Genomic DNA, 27,011 nt, shown 5'->3' on the forward strand with positions numbered 1-27,011 from the left:
CGCCTTATTGCCTGGAGACAAGGTGTCACTGAGGCAGAAACTCGCTCTTTCAACGAGGCTAGCTGGGGAGCTCCTCATGGGATCTGCCTGTCCCCTCCCCTGCTGAGGCTGCAGGCACAGGCAGCCATGCTTGGTTTTTGTGTGGTGCTGGCTGTTCATTCACACTCTGGCTCTCACGTTTGCAGAGTTTTCACTGACAGAATCATCCCCCTGGCCCTGGATGAGCTTTGTTCTTTGAAGTCTGTCATCACTGGGTTCCTTGTGAGGGGTTGGTGTGGCTCCCGAGGGTCATGGTCAGTCTGTTCCTACACAGGAGGAAAAAGAGTGCAGGGAAAAAAATAGCTCTCACTGTCCCCAACCCCCAACCCCCTTGCCAAATTAGAGCAACAAAATATGCTTTAGGAGAATGGCACTTAAGCTAGGTTAACCTGTAGTCCATTATCTATCGGAACAGAAGGTGACAGTTGTTAAAAACTGACAACAGTGAAACCAGGTTATCTGTAAAATCTGACTAATTCTATCAGAAGAGCTCATCTCAGAGCTACTGTTGGAGTAGCACTCAGGAGACAGGCAGGCGCACTGTTTTACAGCTAACACGTTATAAAAACATGAAGAAATGTGGTAGTGATTATCTAAAAAGTTCCAAGTTTAATCCTTTCCTAGAGTTTAATCATGCATAATATCAGGAATTAATTTTCATAATTAAGCTGCAGTCGCCCTTGTTCTGTTTATAGAGATGACATTTTTAGAATTCCCTAGGCACATGCTGGAGGGCTGTAGACTCTGGGTACAGGGTGGAAGAATCACTCTTTACTCATTTGGAGCACACATATCACACATAAAAATACTTAACATTTAAAAGTATAATGAAGGCATGAAACCTGGAGGGAGACCGTGTCAGGGGATGAGGGGAAACTGGAGCGAGGAGGTGGTGGGTGGATATGATCGATACACATTGTGTTAACATGTAAATGTCAAACAACAACAACAAAAAACTAAAAAAAGAACCCATATATATATAAGCAACTCCATTTTAAATATGTTCTGTAATATAATTTAGTTTTCAATGTTTATAAGTGGTACAGCTGAGAAATTTAAAACAGCTATTTTTACACATCTTGTATTAAAATTATAATTTTAAAGTTATTTTGAGATGAAGATGATTAAAGCAAGATTGCTGACTTACAGGGACATGACTCATGCTATCATCATAACTACATGTGTATAGATAGCATTTAGTAACTCAGCAACCTGGTTTTGGCTATTTTTAGAGCACATTAAGACAGTAATTAAATATCATTATATTAGGAATGTTGGGGCGTTAAAATTTTATAAAGGTTATATTAATAAAGCACACACTTTAAAAATAATAGTACCTATTTAGTCTGAGTTACAAATTGTGTTTCATTCAGAAGACCTTATGGATAGACAGATGCTTGGGTAAGGTCTGGCTTTGTTCTTTTAATAGAGCTCTTTTGTAAATTTATTAAAAGCAGCCAGTACATTTAAACATGAAGAACTAGTGTGCGCTGGAGAGATGGCTCGCTGGTTGCAGAGGACCTGGGTTTGATTCTCATAGCATCTTCTGTGGTTCATAACAGCACAGGACACCAGCCTCAAGGGATCTGATGTCTTCTTCTGGCCTTTCCAGATAGCTGCACACACATGCGCTCCCGAACATAAAATCATTTGTTTTTAAAGGACTGGCTTCTGGCTTTTTATGTGTGTTGAGGTTTGAACTTAGAGACTATTGTAAATGGTTTACTGGTCCTGGCCACCTTAGTCATATGCACACCTTCTCTCTTACCGCTTTTTTTATGAGCTCCATGCAATGGGGTAGAACTCTTGTAACACACTTAGATCTTCAGTTACCACAAGGCATAATTCTTGGAGTTTTAAATGATATTATCCTGAAAATCAGAACCCATATAGGTACTATCATCATTTAAGCAAATAATTTGTTAGTTTCCCCACTTACTTTACGGATAAGGACAAGAATGATAAGATTAGTTTTCTTCAACTCAGAATTCCGCTAGGCTGGGTGTTGTGGTGCACGCATGTAATCCTAGCATGTGGAAGGCAGAGGCAGGAGGATCAGAAGTCCAAATTGATCACATAGCAAATGAGGCCAGTCTGGGCTGTGAGACCACACCTCAAAACCCAGTAACCAAACTGAAGCAGCAAAACAAAATACTAAAATACCAGAGAACACAAAGGGGCTGTTTTTGATAATGTCTGAGTCCTAATTACCAACTCTAGCCTGTGCTTGCCTGTCCTCAGTGGCAGCTTCAGTGTTGACCAGTTAGCATCCACAAGCCGTCAGGCGGGAGGGAGGCCTGAGTCTTCACTAACACCCTGAGACCTGGGTGTCAGAAGCATTGAAGTTTGGCCTTCACATGTTACCGTTTTGTTTTTCTGCAGAAACAATTAAAGATGGCATTTTCTTTCTTTTTTTTTTTTTTAAACAATCTAGAGCTCAGAATGTATATAGTCCAGTCACAGAGCTTTTGCCAAGCACACACAGATCTCCAGTTCAATCCACAGCATGGAAGCAGAAGGAGGAGGAGGAGGAAGAAGAGGAGGAGGAGGAGGAGGAGGAGGAGGAGGAGGAGGAGGAGGAGGAGGTCTAAAAGCAGTGTGCAGGAAACAGTAGCAGCTCCAGTATCTCAGAAAAGCAGACAGGTCGCTGTAGTCCTTGCTAAGGCTGTTGGCATTAGACACACAAAATGCCTGATTGGCAAACTGAGAAAGCTGCAGCTACCAGCTCCATTTGGAATAGTTTTTGTTTTTTGTTTTTTGTTTTTTTTTTAAAGAGAAAGTCAAGCTGACATGACATGATATTCAGATCCCTCTGCCTCAGCATCCTATGGCAGGACTATATATGCCACAGTGCCCAGCTGAGATTTTCATTTGTGTAAAGGAAGTGTACTTGATAAGTGAGCTACAGGGATTTTACATTAAAAAGTAAGTTTTATTTTCAGCTGGGCAGTGGTGGCACACACCTTTAATCCCAGCATTTGGGAGGCAGAAGCAGGTGGATCTCAGAGTTTGAGGTCAGCCTGGCTCTACAGAGTGAGTTCCAGGACAGCCAGGGATACACAGGGAAATGCTGTTTTAAAAACCAAAACAAAACATTTTTAATGTTTTGCCTTAATGTAAGCCTGTGTATCATTATATTCCTAGTGCCTGCAGAAGCCAGAAGAGGGCATCAGATCCCCTGGGACTGGAGCTGTGTGTGGTTGTTAGCTGCCTTGTGGATGGTGCTAATTGGCCGTGGGTCCTTTGGAAGAGGAGCCTGTGCTCTTACCTGCTGAGCCATCCCTAGTTCCAACTTATTTTAGATGAATGGAAAATAATATTCTTAATCATCTTAAATCTTTATTGCTTATAATTTATTCCTTCCAAAGGAATATGACCACACTGATTCTCTGAAGCCAAGATTATTACCCTGCTGTCAAACCAGATAAAAACACAACAAAAAGGGAAATTTATAGACCAGTTGTTCTAATGGACATAAGCACAGAAATTGTCAACTAAATACTGGCAAACTGAATTCAAGAGTGCATTAAGAAAATCATATACCATGAGCAAGTTATTTTTATTATGAGGATGCAAGACGGTTCAGCATAAGCAAATCAACAGATGGAAGTATAGCATATTAATAGGCTGAAGGACAGAAATCATGGACCACTGTCATTTAAAAAAATAACTTATTTATCTTACTTAAATTGGTGTTTTGCCTGCATGTGTGTCTGTGAGAGGGTTTCAGATCCTCTCGAACTGGAGTTGTGAGCTGCCGTGTGGGTGATGGGAATGTTCGAACTCAGGACCTCTGGAAGAGCAGCCAGTGCTCTTAACTACTGAGCCATCTCTCCAGCCCAGTACTTTCATTCTTATTGTGGTATATCTGCCATGGAGCATAATTACTAGGGTCCTAATTACAGTGTTGTCATATAAAGAGCCTCAGAGTTTGAGGAAATGGTGAAAGGGAAGGCAGGAAAGCATATGTGGTTTGCAAAACTGGGTATGTAGTTAAAAGTGAAGGATTCTGATAAAATCAGTTTAATAGTTTACTTTGCAACAATGTTTAGTAACTTCTTTATTTTTTTCTTATTTTAAAAAATTATTTGTTTATTTAACATCCCGATTACAGCTTTCCCTCCTTCCTCTCCCCCAAGCCCCTCCCTCTCATCTCACCTCCCTGCCATCCTCCTGGCCTCCCTGTCTCCTCAGAAGAGGCTCACAGAAAGGGAGGCCTCCCACGAATGTCAACCCATCTTGGCATATCAAGTTGCAGTAAGACTAGGCACATCTTCTCCTTTTGTGGCTAGCCGAGGCAGTGCAGTTAGGGGACAGGGATGCAGAGGCAGGCAACAGAGTCAGAGACAGCCCCTGCTCCTGCCGTTAGGACTTCCACATGAGGACCAAGCTGACCACTGATGCATGTGTGTCGAGGGCTTAGGTCCACCCCGTGGATGCTCTCTGTTTTGTGGTTCAGTCTCTGTGTGGACTTCTTTATTTTTAAGTATGAATTTATTGTTGCCGTACTTTTAAAGAATCCATTTTAATAAGAGCTATAAAGATAAATATAATCTAGAAAAACAGATACAGCTATGCATCAAAATGTTGGTCATTAAATTGTTTCAGTGTTGAGCAAGAGCTAGTATTATAAAGCGTATATAAACATTTGAGTGTGTGTGTGTGTGTGTGTGTGTGTGTGTGTGTGTGTGTGTGTGTGTGTAGGACACACTATAGCAGTCTTTTCTACTATGTGGGTCCTGGGCCTTGAACTCAAATTTTCAATGCTTGGCACAGTGCTTTCAGGTCCATTGAGGCATCTTGTCACCCCATAAAGCATATTTTGAATAAATTTTTCTTCAGACAACTCTTTTCATCTTCATACCTGAGATAAATTGTATTTAGGAAGCACACTGAGATGAGGTTTGAAGGGTGCCTCATATATTTGTTGTGTGATTTTCAATTTAGTGCGTGAAGGAATTTCTGTCTTACTAGGCAGAACTGACAGCCTCTTTAACTACTCATGAGCTCCCCTCCAGAATAAAAGTGAACAGAGAGGAAAAAATGACATGTGATTTTCACATTAGTGTAAACCTTTTATCTCAAAAGGGATTTATGTATAATGTCTACACAGGACCCAGGGTAAGCAATAGATTATGCTTCTACTAGGAGCAAACGCTTTAAGAAATATCTCTCAGAAAGAAGACATTTCCTTCCCCGATTCCATACACCTAAAAAGTGCAATGTACAGAGAAAATGCTCCAATGAAATTAAATGTTCTCTGTGACAAATCTTCAAGAGTATTTTCAATAAATATCATAAAATATTTTAGGCCCAGAGAGATATGAGAGAAGTCGTGTCAAAATCAGACGAAACTAAAACCAGTAGATTTAAAAACATTTTTTCAGATGCATTTGATCGTTATATCAATAAGGTAACATGTAAAAATCTAATGCAGAAATCAAAGAGTGGCTGAGATGCCCCTGCCTCTGTGTGGACTTGGCTAGCTGGAGTCTGTTCTGTCCACTGCAGTTTCTGGTAGCTCTCAGCACCAGACAGTCCTGGGCCTGGACAGTCCTGTGGAGCCCTGTGTGTTGTGCACTTGCCCTCAGGAGATCCTGTACTTATGGGCCTGTGTATGTACTCAGGAAAGAAAATCAGCAAGTGGCTTTGTGTGGCCACATCTTTCTGCTGGTTCTGTTCCCTGGGTGATAATTCTTTAACAGGTAAAGACTGAAATCCCAATCTTCAAATTATGCCTTAATCTCGTGGGCCAAACTTTAGGAATTTGGCACATTAGCCCACCACAGTATGGTTAAAACATAGAACTTTGCCGGTGTTCAAGTGGTTTTGACTTTAGGAAATAACACTTTTGTGTAGTTTAGCCTAATGCTTCAACTCTGATTAGTCTTTTTAAAATTTTTTTTATTAATTTATTCATATTACATCTCAATTGCTAGCCCATCCCTTGTATCCTCCCATTCCTCCCTCCCTCCCGCTTCCCCCCTACTCCCCTCCCCTATGTCTGTGACTGAGGGGGACCTCCGCCCCCTATATATGCTCTTAGGGTATCAACTCTGATTAGTCTTGTAACAGCTGAGAACATATCAATACAAGGAGGAGCAAAGGGATAGTAATTGTTATGAGTGCCTTGATTGCTTCATGACGCAGTCTTGCTGGGTTCTGGGCTGTCTGCTCTGCCTGGTTAGACACACCCTGGCTTCAGTGGGGACATCTGTGGCACCCAGTGGTCAGGAGAAGAGAAGAGGTTTTGATGTCTTGGGCTCCACAGACCTTAGGGCACCTCGTGATGTTTAGCATTCTCATGGCTACTAAACTCCTCCCCTATTCCAGTTAGCCAGAGCTGTGTCTATTCTCAGCTAGCAGGCACTGCTTTGCCAGCCTTTTAGTGTTTTGTTGTGGTACACCCTTTATTACTGTGGAGGAGGGAGGAAAAGCCATTTGACGCCAATGCGTGGCAGAAGGGCTTTTAGACATGTCCCAAACTCACACAACATGATCATAGTATGTGTCACAGCATACATCGGCATTTAGTAAGCATTTAAAAAGTAAACAACCACAGTGAGGGTTTCACACACAGCTGGACAACGTGAGGAACGATTGAAGTTTCTTCTCCCTTCTCCTGTTGTTCTCCATACCCTGCCCAGTCATCCTTGTGAGAAAACAGTGAAAGCAGAGAAAGATGTTGTAGTTTCCACAGTGATGTGGTGATCACATTTTTTGGGGGGCGGGCACCTGATCCTAGAGAAGATACAGTTGTAGATGTAGTTAGAGGCCAAGCAAAGGCGTGGCTTCTCCCCGTCATCATCTTGTGACCAAAACCAGCAGAAAGCCAGAAGGAGGCTGGAGCAAAGCCAGATCTCCCTGCACTCCCAGCTGTCAGCTGAGAGATGCCATTTCTGTCCTGGGTGGCCCCTCAGTCCCTTCCCTTCTCAGCCCACACTTTACTTCCCCTGTGTTCAAGAGTTGCAGGAAGGCAGTGAAGGACCTCTGACGGTCCTGGGGCTGCTTGCTGTGCCGTGCCAGGAGGGCCAGACACTGCAGAAAGCCCTCGCGCGTGTGGGAATCAGAGGGGACCTAGCCGCAGAAATCAAGCATGGATAGATGCCACGTGATACCTGAAGACCCAGATAACCTGACCCCCACCCATCATATTATGATTCCACGAATGGCCGTCTCCAAGGACAGTTCAGTCCAGGGGGAAGAGTTAGAGGAATTGTGTGGAATTTCAGAATGTTCACTCTGGTCAACATACAGTTTGTGTCACACAGAAATTGCTCTTGCCGAACCCCAACCCCCGCTTTCCTCATTATTATTAGAATAAAATTTAATGACGCTGGACCCCAGCACTGAGAATTTTGCCATCCGTAAATGAGATTTTTTTTGATTTTGTAGTATGGTAAGCGTTCAGCTGTTCCTGTTTCCAGACTCTGCTAGTCTCTCTGAACTGCAGCCATGTTCTTTTATTACCTTCACATGGGCCTTTTTTTTTTTTTTAAACAGCAAAATCCTTTATTTTCTTAGGAAAGATGATATGAGCTCATGCATCTGTTTTAAGTTCTCTGGACAAACCCTGAACTCTTACACTAAGGAAGACTCGTTTAGGAGGAGGTTGCTACCCTGGACTCTGTTTCCATCCAAATAGTTTTGCTTATTATACGCATCATTGGCAACTTCTGGTCTCCATCCAAATTGGCATCTGCCACTGAAGCATGCGCTTGGCTCCAGTACTGCATGGAAAACACCCTTCATTATTTGCTTTTACAGTTCTCCCCGTGTATGCATGTGTGTATGTGTATTCGAGTACATGGCCTTGCCACAGCACATATGTGGAGGACAGGAGACACTTTGTAGCAGTCAGGTCTCCCCAGGCTTGGTGACATCTTGCTGGCCCAACATCTTTCATTTTTAAGGAGTTCAGCATCAGGGTTTTAGAGCGAACCGTGACCAGAGTAGCAGCTAGCCCCATTCAACCCCACTTCCGTGTCCACTACTAATGAGGAAGGCTATCTTGAGCACTGACTCACATGGAGTGTCATATGTGTGTGCGTGCTGATGCACGTGCCGGTGGGTGTGTCCACACGGGGAGTCCAGAGAGGGACGTTGGGTAACTTTCCCCGCCATTCTGTTGAAACGGGTTTTGCCCGCTATCACAAGGCTCACCTGTCTGCATAGCTTCCCTTGGCAACCCTCTGTCCCCCACATTGCTGCAGCTCCAGGCCAGTGCAGCCCCTGTCCCCTGCCTCCCGCTGCTTTTTGGGTTTCACTGTGTTAGTCCTCCCTCCGTCTACTCTCGGGTAAAGAGAGAACCATAAGGCGTTTATTAACAGGTTTTCAAGAGCGGAGTTTTGCACATGCATGAAAAAGAATTCCAGCTTCCAATTTGCATGATCTAGCATGTGGCTTGTGTACTGACAGCAGGATCCGACTGCTGTGAGGTCAGTGTGTGCTGCTCTCACTCTTTCTGTCAGCTGTGTAATAGTCTTCTCGCTAAGGCGGTGTGGTCGTTTATCAGCCATATCTTTATTGGTGTAAGTCGTACCTAGCCTATGAAAACTCAGGACAATGTTTCAGTACTTTTTTGTGTGTAGAATTTGACATACCGCTATCTTTTTTTCTTTGTGTTATTCAAGTGGAGTTGCTGGTTCAAGATGCTATGTAGTTCGTGTCTTCAGAGTTATTGGCCAGGTCTGGGTCATGGTATCTCCACCACCTCTGTCCTCCTCATCCCTTCCCTCCAATTCTCTCCCTTCTGCCTTCTAGACGCACACATGTCCTTACCCTGCCTTGCTCATCCTTTCATGGTCCCCTTTCTACTGCCATGTCTTAGATGCCCCTCCCCCACCCTGAGATTTGTCCATTTGGCTACTGGAAGAGGAAGACTTTCCGAGTCTTGCACACACTGCTGCTGCTACCTCCCACCCTTTGGAATGCATGCTCCCCCAGCCCAGGCACTTCCCTTTTACACATGTGCCCTTGTACACATGTGCCCTTGTACACATGTGCCCTTGTAACATGTGCCATTAGCCCCAGACTGACTTCCGGGGAATGCTATGCCGATCCCTGCAGTTTGACCTTGAGGTAGGTGACATGCTCCTGCTCTCTGAACCCAGGCTGTTGTGGTCTCTCCTTTTGTTTTGTTTTGTTTTGTTTTTCATCCTGGAAAGTTTCTGGGCTCCATCTGGGTGTTCTCTTCTTGTACCCCCAAGGTTCTAAACTGGAGTAGTCAAAAGGCTTGGCTCACATGTTTGTTTCTTATTTTATAATGTGTGTGTGTGTGTGTGTGTGTGTGTGTGTGTGTGTGTGTGTGTGTGCAAAACAAGTCCTCTTACCCACTGAGCCAAGCCCTGTTTCTTATTTTGTTGGGAACAGTGCTTTTCTTTATCTTGCTCAGAAGTTATGGGTTTGGAAGGTAGGGGCAGACCAGCCAGTCTTTTCTTGCCATGTAAGGAAACCACCGATATGGCCATTGAGAGGCAGCGTCATGCGGGGAAAACACAGGCTTTATTTATGTGAGATGCTCTTTTCACGATGGTGTTTTGTGTACTGTACTGTGCCTTTGCAATCACTGGAAGTGTAGTTGTCACAATATTTGTTAACACACTGTATTTCTTCCTATCTCTAAGAAATAGCAAATAGCTATTTTTAAATGTTTTTTAAATTAAAAACTGTTTTTCATGCACTGTATTCTGATCATGATTTCCCTTCCTTCATCTCTTCTCAATCCCTCCCTACCCCTCCAACTCCATGCCCCCCCCCAGAAACAAATAGGCAAATAAATAAACAAAATGAAAACAAAGAAAAAAAGCATGAGAAACACACACACACACACAGAGACACACACAGAGACACACACACAGGCAACCCATAAAAAAACAAATTCGAGACCATATAAGATCGATTATCTTTTTAGCACAATTGTCACTTCTTGAATCAGCCTCTTAATGACTAAGGATAACTATGTGTTTGTCACAGTAGCCATTTTTGTGCTCTTTTTGTTTTCTTCAGAGACTGCGAAAAGAACATTTCAAGAGAAAGGCATCCTGGCTGGAGACAGCAGAAGTTTTAAGCCTCACTTGACCTTTATGAAACTGTCGAAAGCACCCATGCTCTGGAAGAAGGTGAGAGCTCATCTCTTTGTGTGGTTGGCCTTGTTTTCCAGGGCACAGCAGGCTTCTGCATGCTTGCGGGTGTAAGTGACGTCTTGTGTTTTTTTGGCGCCCTAACCTTCATGTTTCTGGGACTCCAGGTGAATGTAGTTCTATCCCAAGGAGGTGAAGATCTTAGTGTTCCTAGGAGGCTGTTACAGCTGTGCCTCATTTGCTGCGGGGCTGTGAGGAGCACGCTGACACACCCCTGGCCGCCGTGGCTTCTTTTGAGACCACTCCCAGAAGAAACCTCTAGATGGCGCCAGAGCTGTTGTGCTGCTTTTCCTGCTTATGGCTTCTGCTTCCTTGAGCTAGCTCTCTGGGCTTCCTGTGCTGCTAGCCCTATTCTGTTCTCTGGCAGCTCACCGTAGTCCGCTGTTCAAGCCCAGGCTGAAGGGTGCTCTAGGACTCTGCTTTTTGTAGGTCTTTCAGGGATTCCTAAAGACAATCTTGCGCTTCCAGCAATCGCCTCCACTCGAGACCTAGAACAAGGATACCATGGACTGGTATCCGTGGGACCCTTCCCTTCCCTGCACTTCTCCCCGTAAGGTTGGGCTACAGTGACAAGCTAAGACAAGGGTTTTTTTCCTTTAGCACTTGGTGGTTCCTCACCCTCCCCCCAACCTCCCCACGGCCACGCACACACGCACGCACCACGTACACACGCAGGTCCTCACGGATACATACAGGCACTCACTTTTCCTTGATATTTCCAGTTCAGCCTAGGAGTTCCTTAGGCTGGTCTCTGTTATACCAAAATTTCTGAAATGATCCTACAGATCAGCATCCACTCCCTGCTCGGCATTCCCTCTGTTCCTGTTAAGGCTCTATGAATGAAGATCCGCCCTGTGCTTATGAGCTTTCTACAGACTGTTGTTAAAGGTGTCCTCAAAGAGACATCTTGCGTATTTTTGATAGCTATGTGAAAAACGCATTAATATCGATGTAAGGCATGATTACAAAATACGCTTAGGTAAAATGACTATTGTAAACGATCGTTTTTGCAGCCTTGAGTAACAGCCAGCAGAGCGTGCTGTAGACTGACCACTGCCCACTTATCTTCTTGTTTCGCTTTCAATGGACCGCCTTCTTGCAGGTGCTTTCACACTTAATCCCAGAGTGACAGATCAGTGGTGAAGGTAATTGCCCTATTTCAACACGTTGCTTTGTCTTTACAATATTAACCCACGATGGGAGCATCCAGTCACATTTACCAAATGGGCATTTACATGCTCAAGGGTCTAGAGCTCAGCCTTTCAGACTGTTCCTACGTGATGCCTTGGCACTTGGTTGCTCTGAATTGACTTCCTCCCCCGGAGAGGAAAGAGGGAGGCTCAGCAGGTTTAAATGCCTCCAGTGAGGTCACATTCTTGAGGTTCAGAGTCTCTGTGTCTCAGAGCCTGTGTTATGCTCCACCTCATGGTCTTCCCTCCCTCCGGCCACCAGCCAACGCCAGTTCATTTAAATTCATTTCTATATATGGGGCGCTTCTGTTACAAACCGTAGTCATTCCGTAAATATTTATTCGGTAGCTATTACATGCCAGGGACTGGTGGCCTAGACCTAGATTGGTAATCAAAATGGAAAAGTTTCTGCTTGAACAGCATATAAACTTGAAACCAAATTTCATACTCTATAGATTAGAAGTCTTAATCTATAGGAAACAGATTACAGTAGTCTCTTGTCAGTGGAGGAGGTGTTATAAGGGCCCCAGTAAATGCCTGAAGCCACAGGTAACATTAATCACTATGATGTTGTTTCCCCATTTGTGTGTTCATCAAATGCCAGCATCACTACTATGTACTTTGGGGACATCATTAGGCAAAAGTAAGAATTATTTATGCAGGCAGAGTCGACGGCTGAACTCTGCCAAGACAGGGTAAGCAATAGTCCTCAATAGTTCCTGCCTTGCGAATAAGTCTGGCAGAGACATTGGGCCAGAAGGCCGAAGATGAGGCTCCAACGTTATAGAGAGTGTTGGGTGACTGTTCAGGCAGTAAACAGTCCCAGTCAATTTATTCATTTTGGAAGCTGCTAACCTGCACTGCTGGCTCACTCAGGAATTTCAGTCTTATTCCTTCTCAAGTCTCTGAGAGGTGTTAAAGAACAGAAAGTTTAGTTTTACAATCAAGTTTAGTTGGTTAGGGGATAAGATCTTTTTAGATCAAGATAAAGGATTTAAATTAATAGAGATGAGATATGATAGATATTGAATTTCATTCAGAAATTTAGACCCAACCAGACAGGAAAGATGTTTACTTCAAGTTTTACAAATACAAATAGCCAAATCACTATGAATGTAACATTTATAGAACTCATGATTGTCACATGGTTCTCCCTGCTGCATGTGGTTTGTCTTATGCATATGTAATAAAATAAATGTATATGAAAAAAATTGATAAAAAGAAAAGAATTATTTAAATGAGTGGAATGTGATGTTGAGATAGCCGGTCTGATAGTTGACATGGGTACTGAGTGGCTAACAAGAGGTCCCTATGTACATTGTAGCTACGCTGGCGAAGGGTTGATTCCCATCATGCGTGGGGCGGCGTAGCACAGGGTTTCACAGTGCTCAGAAGGACACACGACTCAGGACTTCTGCATTGTCTCTCTCTCTGGAATACTTGTCTACTGAGCTCTAGTGCTAACTCTTGCCTTCCCTTTTTGTTTTTGTGGCAGGGCCTCACTAAGTTTCCCCTCTGGCCTTGGAGTCATGGTCGAACCCCTTCTTTAGCCCTCCAGAATTACAGGTCTACACCCTCAGGGAAGCTAATTCTCGAATTTTCTATTCAATGCTTTTAAAGTGTGGTTAACCACAGAGAACTGAAAATTTACCTAAAAGGCAGGGCCTCTGCCTGCTTGGTGCTTGTCCGCACTTGCCATTCGCTGCAGCCTGACTGGCACGCTGCTGCTCTCCTCTGGAAACCTCCTCCTGGGCGGGAAGGAGATGACGTCAGCAGCCTCCAAGGCATCCTGTAATCCAATCAAGTTGAGCCTACAGTGGGCTATCCTGGGCTGCAATCACAAACTTCCAGTCTTATTTCATCAGATAAGAAAGTAAAAGAGAGGAGTAAGGTAATAGTTGCCTGTCCTACCTCCGTATGTGGTGCCAATCTCTTTAAGTACTTTTTTAAAATTAAATTTTAATTTAATTTTATTTATTATTATTATTAATAATTTATTTAATTTTGGTTTTCCGAGACAGGGTTTCTCTGTGTTAGCCTTGGCTGTCCTGGACTCCCACTTTGTAGACCAGGCTGGCCTTGAACTCACAGCAATCTGCCTGCCTCTGCCTCCCGAGTGCTGGGATTAGAAGTGTGAGCCACCACGCCACTACGCCTGGCTCCTTTTTTTAATAAATTATCTCAGTTGTAAAGTAATTGTGCCATACAGACAGTTCAATATATATAATCCTATACAATGGAAGTAATGAAATTTTGTTCATTTTGAGGTAGGGCTTCACCTGAGATCTCACTTGAGTCTCTTGAGCATTGGGTTTGAGATGTGTAACCACACCTTGCCACAGATAAAACTTCACTCAGTGAAGTCTAAGGCCAGATGGAATTCTAATCTCTTCTGAAACGCCCTCCCCGCCGTCTGTCAGCGCACCACGGAGTCCGTCGCCTCTGTTCACCTGCTTCACGGCTTCTGTGCTCAGTTTCCATCTCTTGATAAAAGCCTAGCTAAGGCTTATGATAGTCTAATGATTGCAGATGGCACCTGAAAAGGGAAAGCTACCAGAATGTAAACTTTGCACACCTTTAAGAAGCTAGAAACTGCCGAGACATGCTGTGCCAAAAATTAGCCAGGCAAACTCCTGTGTTCCTGCAGTGTCAGAGTTTATTGAAAAGCATTAACTTCACAGGCTTTGCAGGGTTCATTTTTGGCTGCAGTTTGTCACATGATCTCAATTTCTCTAGGCAGCTGGCAGCTGGAAAACAGGGTTTAATCCAGTCTTAATTACCGATAGTAGCACTTTGGTCAGACATTTCAAATTATATCTGTTTATCTATATTTATATATGTAGAGTATGGAAATAGATACAAAAGAGTTAAAGAGGGACATATCCAAAGAGTTCAAGTAGTTAGTTACAGAGGCCTTATGGGGGGCAGAAACAGGCAGCTGATGATACGGAGGCAGAAGCTGCGCTGGTGTAATAACGACCCAGGTTGGAAACTTGCAGCTCTGGCGTAGTCATGCTTGAACTGGGTGTTAGGATTGAGTCCAACTGTGATGGTGAAATGTAGACCTGAGGAAGCTGCAGAGCTGTAGGACGCGACTGGTCTGGATGGGAGAACGGGTAGGATGAACAGCACTGTCAGCACTGAGGCGGAGCTAAGTTGTTGCCCTGAGGACAGCAGGAAGTTCTCAGCCCTGCAGCTGTTGGTGGCCTCATCCATCTTGAATCAAGTCTTAGATTTTTATTTTTTTTAATGATACCCAGGTGAGTGTCTGGCGCATTTGATAGTTCCTGGCCTGTTGTTTTAATATGTTCATGTGCTTCTATGGCTGCAGTCTCCTTTACTAAGCTTGTAGGTGATGCTTTTTTACTTTTTAAGACTACGTTGGTCATCAGGGAGTGCCTCACGGGTGTTTCTGGATAGGTGTTGGTGTCTATAAAATGCGGCTGGTGAAATGTAGTCACCCTGGGCATGACACAGCTTGAAAACCACTGCTTTACACCTTGTGGAGTAACAAAGCAGGGAGCAGCCTGATGGCACAGAAATATGTGGGGAACGGTAGACAGGAAGCCAGCTCACTGCTGTATTGACTCCCCTTTGGTCCCTGCTTGTCTTAGAAATGACACAGTTAGCCTAATGGAAATCTTCAGAGTGCAGTGGTGATTCAAAGCGAGTGCTTCAATTAGCATTTTTCATAAGTTTTCTTCCAGATGTCTTCAGGGTTTCAAGAATGACACGGTGGAGCAGATGTCAATGGTGATGTCTTAAGCAAAGTTAATCTGACCCAGGATCTCCACACTCAGCACGTGTTGTGGGTTGAGGTGGCTGCTCTGTGCTTATGTAGCACGTCTTCACGTAGTAGCACGTCTTTATGAAGCATAGCACGTCTTCACGTAGCACGTCTTCACGTAGTAGCACGTCTTCACGTAGTAGCACGTCTGCACGTAGCGTAGCATGTCTTCATGTAGCACGTCTTCACGTAGCATGTCTTTACGTAACACGTCTTCACATAGTAGCACGTCTTTACGGAGCGTAGCATGTCTTCACGTAGCACGTCTTCACGTAGCACGTCTTTACGTAACACGTCTTCACATAGTAGCACGTCTTTACGTAGCGTAGCATGTCTTCACGTGGCTGAGCTCCCTTCAGCTGGGAATTCTGTCTTCTGTAGAAAGAAGAGAGTTGAAGAACCACGTGCTGATTCTTAAAACCACTGCTGGTCATGTTTTATTGTCCAGAGCAAATCTTCTGGTCTCTTGTGAGTTCACAGAGTTGGCTGGATCACCTTGCAGGGAATTTTTTTTTTTTTTTTTTTTTTTACGCAATTGTATAGTCATTTTTCCAAATGTGTTTGACCAGGAAGTCCTTTTTTCACTATTCATTTTATTGCACCAGTGTTTGGTAGAGTATGGTTTAAGAATTTAAAAATTATGCTTGTCTGTATATGTATGTGTTTTAGTGACTTTCCTATTGACGGAGGCAGCTTCTAAAAGTAAGTGTTTCATTTGGAGCTTAGGGTTCCAAAGAGTTAGAGTCCATGATCCTTACAGCAGGGAGCATGGCAGCAGGCAGGTAAGCATGTGCTGAGGTGGTATCTGAGAGCTCACATTGTGATCTGTAAGCACAAGGCAAAGAGAGGAGGCACTGCCAGCTTTTGGAACCTCAAAGCCACCACCCCCCAGTCCCCTGAGGACCAGTGACGTACCTCCTCAGGCCATAGCTCCTCATCAATGTGGGACCAAGCATTTAAATGTATGAGTCTATTAGAACCATTCTTACAAAAACCCACTAAAGCTTGAGTGCACGTATGCTTCTGTGTATTTATGGGGGGGGATGGGATGCAGTTTTGTGTGCATGCATACAGAGGCAAGAGACAAGAGTATAGCCTTTTAAGAGAAGAAGAAGAAGAAGAAGAAGAAGAAGAAGAAGAAGAAGAGGAAGAGGAAGAGGAAGAAGAAGAAGAAGAAGAAGAAGAAGAAGAAGAAGAAGAAGAAGAAGAAGAAGAAGAAGAAGAAGAAGAAGAAGAAGAAGAAGAAGAAGAAGAAGAAACAGCAGCAGCAGCTTTTAGCTTTTGACATTTTGGCTTTTTCCTTCTGGGACGTTGGCTAAGTAGCAAAACCAACCGGGTGCTTCTTCTGCCTCTCTGAGCTAGTCGGTTTTCACCCCTCTCTTTCAAAAGAAAGTGTAGTGTTGGGTGTCATCCTTAGAAATGATGTCCACACCCTTTGAGACAGAGCCTCTCATTGGTTTGAAACTTACCAGTTGGGCTAGACTGACTGGCCCCAGGAAAGCCTAAACCAACTGGGAAAAAAAATTCAAAGGCAGAAATAATGTAACTAGGGATGGAGATTAGTATTACTCTGAATTTTAGGAGGAATTAATTGCCATTAATTCTAAAGTCCAGCCTAGTTTCCATGAAGTCTTGGAGGGAGGAGACCTCATGTCAGCCACAGAGGATGGGTTCACCACAGCAAAGGACATGAACAGCGTGAGGAAGAAATCAATGTCAAAAAGTAGCCCCTCCTCTGTGCTCCCAGATTTCGCCATGATTCAGCTAGCCTTTGCTGTGCTTAGTCTTAGATTTTTCCTAATAGTCTGAGCTTGGACCTGGAATAGGCTGGGAGCCTTTTTGGAAGGCTCTGAACTCACACACCATAGAGCAACAGAGAGCCCTGCCTTATGCCCATAGTGGCGACTGCCAGAGACACTTGCTGGCCCAGTCTTTCAAGAGAACGCAAAGGCAGTGAGCAGGAACATAAGTGCTGGGTAGTGAGCTAGCGTGGGTTCCCTGACAGCCAGTTTGACGGGCAACTCCAGCTCATGCGCACTAACAGCATCCCCCCTGAGAGGCCAGATTGCCGATAACGTCCAAGGTGTTTTTGGTCAGAGGACTAAATGTGGCTTGAGCTTCCTTGCCTAACCTGGTGTCCCTCTGGAGTCATCTTTCCAGCTCTCCCTTCTCCACTGTGTTCCCAGTCCGTTGCACCTCAGGAGCCTCTGCGCATGGCTAGTGAGTGCCGCACTTCAGGCATGCTCTGTCTGCATCATGTGCTGTAGAATGGCGGGATGCTTCAAAGCCAAGCAAGCCAGGAGCACTGTCACTCATGGTGTCAACTTCAGGCAGGTCCCCTGCTCACTCTGGGTGGAAATAATGGTCTTGGTAGCTTAGGCTTAGTTGAAACTTTTTTGTTTTTCATTTAAAAGTACAGTGTCTTGAACATTTTTACTCAACTAGTATTTGAACCCACAGACAAAATTCTAATTTAAATTTATTTTTTAAAAAGCATTTTAGAATTTGTATAAAAAGGTATAATAACAAAGTATTCAAACTAATTAGAATTCCCTGTGGTTGCTTTGAGTTTACTAAATATAAAGGTTCTGTCAAAAATTTTACCATGAGTGATAGGAAAACAGTTTTTTTTTTTTTATAAGAAGCAATTTTCAGGGATTTTGGAATGTGCAACAGCTGGTAATTAAGTTCATTTTCCTAATCAAGGATAAAAGAGAGAATGGAACGTTATAATCTTGTAGGGGACTGGCATGCATCCACAGTGGCCAGAAACCAATGGAAGTCACGTGCAAGCAAGCCAGCTGAGGTTATTTGTAAGGTTTGTTGCTGGAGTGGCTGGGCAGGCTGGCTGGCTGCGTTAAGTATAACCACCCAAACAATGAAAGAAGCGCTGTGTTTTTCTTGAGAGGCCCTTCCAGATATGAGCCGAAATGAAGGTTGAAACACTGAAGCGTGATTAGTTTATGTTAAAATCACACTCCCACTCCTAAATAGATGAGCCGGTTTATTGTCACCATTCACTGGAGTCTTACCTTACGATGAGAGACACTTTAAAAAACAGAACAGTAGGGCCTGAGGAGATGGCTCAGGCAGTCGAATGCAAGCACGAGGACCTTAAGTTGGGTCCCCGGCACCCATATAAGAAAGCCAGCCTGGCACAGCTGTAATCCTGGCACTAGCTAGCCACATTTAGCTACCAGAGTCCTAGGTTTATCCTTGAAGCCAACCAGGCAGCAACGTTTTTACTTGTTGGCAAAGTCTGTGCCACCATCTTGAAGGCCTAAGCATAATATTATTTTTACACTGCCCTCAGGCCGATGGCCAGAGCATAAACGAATTGCCCCCTCTCCTTCCCGCTGAGTTAGATGCCTATAATTGGTTGCGCAACTTCGTTTAGAGCAGAACCAGAGACAGGTTCAGCTTCCAGCTCCTAGCCAAGCGACTGCTCGGTTGGCTCCCCCTAGTGGTCTCACGCTTTAGCATTCCTCCCTCCCTGTTTAAAACCCTCCCACTTTTCTTGAATTGCACCTCGCACCTTCGCACTGGCACCTCCGTGCCCACCAGACATTCGGGAACTGGTAAACCAGTGAACTCAGGTCTAGGAAGGGGTCACTTGCAAAGAGAACAGATGGGGAAATCCACCACACACAAGCTTCTTGTGCCCGACGTGTACAAAGTGAGAATGGGGCAGACACAGGAAGGGTAGGTCAAGCTTGGCTGGTCTAGCTTTCCTTGGTGCCATTCTCCTAGCTCGCACGATGGCACACACTGCGCATACACACTTTATGTAATTTCTTTAGCTCTAACAACCTATAATATTAATTTACCTTACTTAAGCTTTCTTTTCCTACTAAGTACATTACTTATTTTAGTACTGTAGGGGTATTTTAAAAATGGAATGAGCCTTTAGTTTTTAGAAATCTTTAAAACTGAGCGTGGAATGTATCAGTGAGCCCTCAAAGCATTTTTTTTAAAAACTGTTCTTTTAAAAAAATGAAATATAATCTGGCTTCAAAGATACACTCTGACCCCAAGTACCTTAGAACATGTATGTAGTCTGGGTAGTTATATCTGGAGCAGAGAAGGGGATTGTTAATAATTAAACATTTAAGTTTGTATTATCGACAAAACAAAGGTTACAGTGCATGTTGAAAATCAACTTACTTGCATAGCAGTCTATGTTACCAATGAATACTGAAAATCAACTTCTCACGGCTGTCTATGCCATGCTAAAGGAAAGTCCTTGGATATGTTTCTTGTTTGACCTAGAGAGAAACATTCATTTTTAAGTTGGTTTCAGGACTTAACCCAGCTCCTGGGTCATCTGTTTAATGCCTGTCATATTTAACTGCTGCCCCCTGCCCAACCATACGAAACTATATTTTGTTTGCTATAATATTCAGGGACTATTCAAGCAAATAGGATGAAAAAGCCCAATGCATGGAGTGCCTTTGCTCCCGCCTCTTAGGACAGGTGGCATGCAGCCCCATGCCACCAATTCTGTCACCCAGAGCTTGAAGAGCTGGACCGTGGGAGCCTTTTCTCTGTGAGACTGGGGCTTCCGATGTCAGTGCACGGAGGGAATTCTCCTGCACATTGAGGACGGGTTGTGTTAGCTGAAGTCAGGAGTTCTGTCGAGAAAGACGGGGGTGACGGGGATGACGGGGATGACGAGGATGACGGGGATGACTGATGGGGATGACTGACGGGGATGGCTGACGGGGATGACTGACGGGGATGACTGACGGGGATGACTGACGGGGATGACGAGGATGACTGACGGGGATGACGAGGATGACTGACGGGGATGACGAGGATGACTGATGGGGATGACGAGGATGACGGGGAGTGGAGGAGGTGGACGGGTGATGCGTGTGAGTCTGAGAAACCGATGCTCATGAGCAACTTAACACTAGAGGGATCTTGGAGAAGGCATATCTGAAAAAAAATCCCACCCTGAACTATGTAATACTCTAGATTAAAATGCAGAATTGATAGCCATCATGTGTTCAAGAAACCGATGTTCTGGAACTCAGAGATCTCTGTTGGCAATTTACAGTAAGAAGGGGCCCCTTTTAATGGGTTGGCTCGTTTGCATACCTGTTCTGTGTTTAAGCAACATCTATGGGTTCTTTTGAAAGTATATTGTTTTATGATTTTTATTTACGTGAGTGTTTATGTGAATGGATATCACATGTATGTGGCTGCCCACAGTAGCCAGAAGAGGGGAGTGAATCCTTTGGAATGGTAGTTACAAGACTTTGTGAGCCATCAGACATGGCTGTTGGGAACCAAACCCAGGTCCTCTGGAAGAGGAGCAAGTGCTTTTAACTGTTGCTCCTTCTCTGCAGCCCCTGGGAGTTCTTTCAGCCTCTCTTTCTTATTCATCTTGAATGAGAATCATTTACTGTGCAAACATAGTTATGACTTGATCTATTAATAGCAGTGCAACATATTAAAGGCAGCTATTTCAGAAAGCTAGAGGTTCCCAAAACTAATTTTGACATTGGCTTGATTGTATACGGTTGTTTCTCAAGGATGAGTAACATTCTTAGAATTTTAATATCTTAGAGTAAATAGCGCAGAACTTAGGTATCACTCTGCTCTTTTCACACTGTCTGTGGTTGTCACTTGTCCTGACCACACACTCTCTGTGTCCCCTGTCCTGTCCACTAGCTCTCTGTGACGCAGTTTCCTTATCTGGGGATAATGATTGTTCTGGTCTAAAGGCCACCGTTTGAATTTATAGGAAATACTCTTTCTTACTACTGCTAGGTGATAGACTTTTTTTTCACCATTGTTTTCAGATTGATCTAAAATAATAAAGTGGCATCATTTCTTTTTCTGTTTTCATCACTCCTTATGTTTCTATCTGTAAACTTAGTGACAGGTACCAAGTAGTAGGCAGGCTATCAGGACCTTGGCCAAGCAGGAAATGGAGTGGAGGTCAGCCTCACTGCATGGCCCGGAACTGAACGACAGGAAGAGAAGAGTGCAAGGCCCTTCTCGCCCAGGGTGGTGTTGTTTGCTGGGTTAGAATCCCCACGATGCTCCTGAGCCAGTAGCTGGGGCCATGAAAGCTCATACCTTCCCATGGTGGTCGTAAGCAAGCTGGGATGGGCCTGAGTTTGCTCAGTTGTTCTGACTGAGAGAAGAAGGCCAGGAAGCCTGTAGTTCACCAAGGGCAATTGTCAAGATGCAGATGTAACTACATGTGTAAGCATCAGGCCTTGTAGTTGTAGTAAGAGGGACATGGTGATGGGGAATTTTAAACTAATGTTTTCTTCACATCTCTATGCCAATTCCAATATCCTTATAATTTTGAGTAACAGTAGGTTAGTTTTTGTTAGGGATAGTGATCAATAAAAATAATTTTAAAAGTTTTAACAGGCCACTGAAGGAATGCAGCCCTCTCCCACTCATGAGAAGAAGTACAAATGTTACTATTGCTTTTTAAGCAGCTGTTGGCCAAAAGGTTACACTAGTTTTGTTCAGCTCTTAATTTACATTTGTAACCTTGGTTTTAGGTCATTCATTGTTAAGAATAGAAATTCATAGGAATTTATTGAGTTGTCTCACATATTTCGTTAAAAACTAATTGTATCCAGGAATAAAGAGTAGGAAACTATAGCAGAGGGCCTGCAGGTTAAGCTTATTGTCAGCAGGACAGCTCCTTCCTTTGTTTTATTTGCAGACTGTTCACATAGATTGTGATTATTATAACAAGTAACAGTAAGGACGTTATCATCTGTTGCAACAACTCTTATCCTTCATAATAAAATTACTGTTTCATTGTTCCGAGCACAGCAACTTTGTCACAGATTGTGAGCTAATGTGAGTTTTCCTGTCCCACACCTCTGACTGCATTCATTATGTGAATGCTCTGCAGTGTAAGTCTGAACAGCCTTTGGCACATTTTAAATTATGCATATCATTGAGTTGATGGAAATGATGTTGTGAGTGCTTCCAGAGTAAATAATCTCCATTATTCATCATCACATTCAGCCATCAAATGATTCTAAATATACTTGCCAGGCTCTCATAGTATTTCTGAGGAGCTGGCTGTTTGGGTGCCAAGTTAGCATCGAGTGCAACAGCTTACAATGTCACGGCATGCTGCACCGGAGGCCAACAAATGGTGTTGACCATCACTCATCATCTCTGTGGCTGAGAGGATCTACAGGGAAGTGAATCTTGAGTCATCACTAATAATTAAGACAACCTTGGAGACTTTGATATTTATTTCCACCAGGCAATTGCTTCAAAGTATAATATTACCTGCATTTACTTATAGTAGAATGTTTTTTATTGCTGACAACTTCTTACATGTAAACAGTGTATCTTGATCATTAATACCTACTCCATAACATTCGTATTTAACTTCCTGCTTCTTCTTTCAGTGTCATAGTGCATAATGAATTTGGTACTTATATTGAGCACATATGAAGCTCTTAAAACATACATGGACTCTGTTAATTTCCAGGGAGAGTAACCCTTATATGAAGTACTAGACTATCACCCTGCATACTTAGAATACCGGGTTTGCAGCATCCTTAGCTTGCTGTTGACAGAGACATCCCTCATGGAGTTTCTCTGCATTTGAAGCAATTTCAGCTCACTAGATTTCATTATAGGCTGTGTCTTTCTGGACTTAACAACTTGACGCTTTTCTTTGAGCTTTCGTAACATGTTAATGCCTTCTAGCTTTAAACAGTGGGGCACCTTGGGAAGAGTAGAGTGAGCCTGTGACAAATAGAATTGGGAGTAAATTCATGAGCCTGAATATAATGCCACCACACCCAGTCCCTGTAACTTTGAATGGTAGTATCTCTGAGAGACTATTTTGGCAGTCCTATAGATCTCTTACAAGACTAGGACCATTCTTAGCCCTACCTTAGGCGATGTCTGATTTTGATATAGTCACCAAGTTCCTCAGAGTGATGACTTTTCTTTTCTTATTTGTGTAGGTTCTGAGACAGGGTCTTCCTATGTAGCACAGACTGGTCCATTTATTATAAAATAAAAAACATCATTTGCTGGAGCTGGATGGTGAGATGAATTCAGAGTTTATTAGAAAAGAGACCGGCGACCCAGTACATTCTCCAGAGAACAAAGATTATGCTGGTGTTCCAATGTAGACAAAATTAAGCAATCCTCACATATTTCTAAATTCTTTATTAAAATTTTTATTTTGACAGGGAGCACGAGCTTCAGACTCTCCCAAGGCCTCATGCCCTTCCTGTATAAGTTATGAGCTGTGGAATTCATTCTTGTTTTACTTGCTAATAAAAGCCAACACCTTAGGATGCACATTAGAAGTTAGTTGGGAAGAAGTTTTGCGAAATAGTTGGTGCTTGTCATGTGCTACATTTCATCAGCCAAGGAGATTAGTTTACAGGCCTCTTGTGTCTCCCTCATTTCTATTGGGCCAGTGATGTGACTTGGGGGGTGAGGGTGCTTTCCAAAAAGCCTGAGAACTTGAGTTCAGTTCCCAGGTTCCACACACAGGAAGGAGAGGAACAACTCCGTCTACGTTGCCCTCTGACTTCCAAATGTACACTGTGGTTTGCCCCCTCCATATTAATAAATAAATACAAACAAAATTTAAAAAATGACATTTTATAAAAAAATGAAAAGAGAACCCAGCAACTGTGAAGTGCTGGCATTGTGATCCTGGGACCTGAAGACCTTTTTCTAAGCTGCCACTCTCTGCTGAAGCAACCGCTGCCCTCCTCCTCCTCCCTCTCACCTCCCTAAATGCACCTGTACACACACACATGTACACACACACATGTACACACACATGAACACTTGCATACATGCACATACACAGACATGCACGAATGCATACACACAGAGAGAAACATTTAAAAAGACAAGTGAAATAGTTTTCATTGTTTCAGAACTTAAAAAAAAATAGAGATAGCCAATTTTATTTAAAAACAAACAATGAAAACCTCTATTGGCTCTAAAAGCACACATCAACCCCCACACATGGATGATGAGTGACTTCACTTCTACAAAGGTCAACTGGGAAAATCAGAGTCTGAAACTAAATCATATGATCCACCAAACGAACATAAGACACATCCTGCTGTGTCTGGAGGCCTTTTCCCTTTATCCTCTCTGGCTCTTACACACTTTCTGCCTCCTCCTATTCTGCAGGGTTCCCTGAGCCCTGAGGGGATGTATTTGATAGAGAAATCTCATTTAGGACTGAGTGTTCTGAGGTCTCTCACTCTCTGCACGTTGTTCAGCTGTAGGCTCCATATTTGTTCCCATCTCCTGAGGAAGGCACTGATCTGTGGGTCTAGCAGAATGCTGCTAGGAGTCACTTTATTGTGGCATTCCTTTAGCACAGCACTTCTTAACCTTCCTAATGCTGTGGCCCTCAGCACAGTTCCTCATGTGCTGGTGACCCCCAAACATAAAATTATCCTCTTGGTACATCGTAACTGTAATTTTGCTACTGTTATGAATTGTAATGTACATTTCTGATATGCAGGAGATCTGCTATGTGGTCCCAGTAGGGGTTGTGACCCACATGTTGAGAACAGCTGCTTTTGCAGAACAGCTGTATTTGCGTTTCCCCCAGGTCCCTGCCTGTCTGATGTCAGGTCCTTGGGTTTCATCTCATGGAGTGGGCCTTAAGTGTGATCATATGTTGGTTGGTTACTCCCACAAGCTTTGTATCACTGTTGCACTAGCACACCTTGCAGGCGGGTCATCATAGTATATTGAAGGATTTGTAGCTGGGTTGGTGTTTGCCTTGGTAGCATGTAGAGTACCTTCCAGTAACATGAAACACTAGTCCCTAGTGGTGAAGGCTCTAGGTAGGTACCATCTCAACGTAGCCATGTTCAGTGAGTTTTGTAGGCATTGTCTTCAGCAGTAGGGCCTTACTTCTAGCTTGTGGAAAACAACCAATAGCCCTGGCAGTACCCTGGGTTGTTTGGAGTTCCCGCTGGAGCCCCTTTGGCCAAGAACTTAGTTAGATAAAACTCATTTCTTATAGTGGAAACTTCATTTGGAGATGAGAGATGTCCAGGTGGGGTCCCATCACCTCTGTTATTGGGCCACTTCATTCAGATAGTCTTCATAATGTATATATTTTAGGAAGTTTCTACTGGACTAGGTTCCATATGCCTTTTATCTGTCCTTTTCTGCATTCCCTGTCACAACCCTTCTTCTTCCCTCACCCTCACCATTTGGTCCTCCCATTCCAGCTGCTCCACCCTCATCCATCCATAACTGTCTAGTTAATTACCCCATCTTAGAGAGGTCCATCTTGCCCCTCCCTAATCCCCTTACTCCCTACCTCACTTCTGTGGTTATGTGCAGTGTAGCTTGCTTATTGACGGCTTAGCAACTAAAACCAACATATAAGTGAATACGTCCCACGTTTGTCTTCCACAGACCTGGGCTTTTGACCGGGTGTGTTTTGAATTGTCTGGGTTACCTCAGTCAGGTTGATCCTTTTCTAGTTCTGGCCACTTAACCTGCAAATGTCATGGTTTCATTTTTGAAAAAAAAAAATAGCTGAGTAATATTCCATTGCATAAATGTACCACATTGTCTTTATCCGTTTGTCCACTGATAGACGTCAAGGCTGTTTCCGATTCTGGCTGTTATGACTAGAGCAGCAGTGGACATGGTTGATCAAGTGCCTCCACAGTAGGATGAGGCATCCTTTGGTTCCATGCCCGAGGATGGCATAGCTGGATCGATAACCAGGAAGATCTATAACCAGCTTCCTGAGGGGCTGCCACATCAATTTCTATAGTTTTCACTTGTTTCTACAGCTGCACACGTTTGTACCCCCACCAGCAATAGGTGTGTGTTCTCCCTACCCCACATTTGCCAGCATGAGCTGTCACTTGTATTGCTGATCTTAGCCATTCTGACTGCTGTAAGAGGAATCTCAAGGTAGTTTTGAATTGTATTTCCCTGATGATTTAAAGATGTAGAACATTTCTTTAAGTGTTTCTCAGATATTTGAGTTTCCTCTTTTGAAAATTCTTTGTTTAGATTTTACCCCACTTTTAAATAGGGTTATTTGTTTTCTTATGTATAGGTTTTTTTTTTTTTTAAAGAGTTCTTCATCTAGTTTACGTAGTAGTTAGTAAAGATCCTTTCTTATCCTATAGCCTGATGCTTTGTCCAAATGACGTTTCCTTTGCCATACAGAAGCTTTTCAGCTTCATGACCACATATTAGTTGTTGTTTTTAGTGCCCGTGCTATTGGTGTTCTGTTCAGGAAGTTGTCTCCCATGTTGGTGTGTTCAAGACCACCCCCCACTTTCTCTCCTATCAGGTTCAGTGTATCTGGTTTTATGTGGAGTTACTTGATCCATTTGGAGTTGAATTTTGTGCAGGATGATAAATAATGGATCTATTTGTATTCTTTTATGTGTAGCCATTCAGTTTAACCATTACCATTTGTTGAAGACACTGTTTTGTTTTCAGTATACATTTCTGGCTTCTTTATCAAAAATCAGATGTCTATAGGTATGTGAACTTGTTTCTGGATCTTCAACTGAATTCCATTTATCAACTTATCTGTTTTTGTGCCAATACCACATTTTTTTAAAAAACTATAGCTCTGTCATACAACTTGAAATTGGGGATGGTGAGACCTCCATCAGTTCTTTGCCTTTTGGGGGATTGTTTTAGTTATCTTGGGGGCTTTTGTGTTTCCATGCAAAGCTGAAAATTGCCCTTTAAAGTTCTATGAAGAACAGTATCAGAATTGTGAGTCCAGGACAGCCAGGACTACAATAGAAACCCTGTATCAAAAAACAAACAAACAAAAAAAGTAAAAATTAATAATAATAAAAAAAAAGTAAAACGCAG

The 27,011-nt window shown here is 43.3% G+C and overlaps 1 protein-coding gene across 1 annotated transcript in view; it reads left to right on the forward strand.

The window, feature by feature from the left end:
* Akap7 (A-kinase anchoring protein 7) overlaps nucleotides 1–27,011 on the forward strand; it is a 116,010-nt gene that overhangs the window by 43,473 nt on the left and 45,526 nt on the right. The window contains exon 6 of the mRNA XM_051164049.1: nucleotides 10,048–10,160. Within this exon, the coding sequence (XP_051020006.1) occupies nucleotides 10,048–10,160 (113 nt within the window). The remainder of the gene's footprint in view (nucleotides 1–10,047; nucleotides 10,161–27,011) is intronic.

The sequence above is a fragment of the Acomys russatus genome, chromosome 21, assembly GCF_903995435.1.
Source record: "Acomys russatus chromosome 21, mAcoRus1.1, whole genome shotgun sequence".
Lineage (NCBI taxonomy): Eukaryota > Metazoa > Chordata > Mammalia > Rodentia > Muridae > Acomys > Acomys russatus.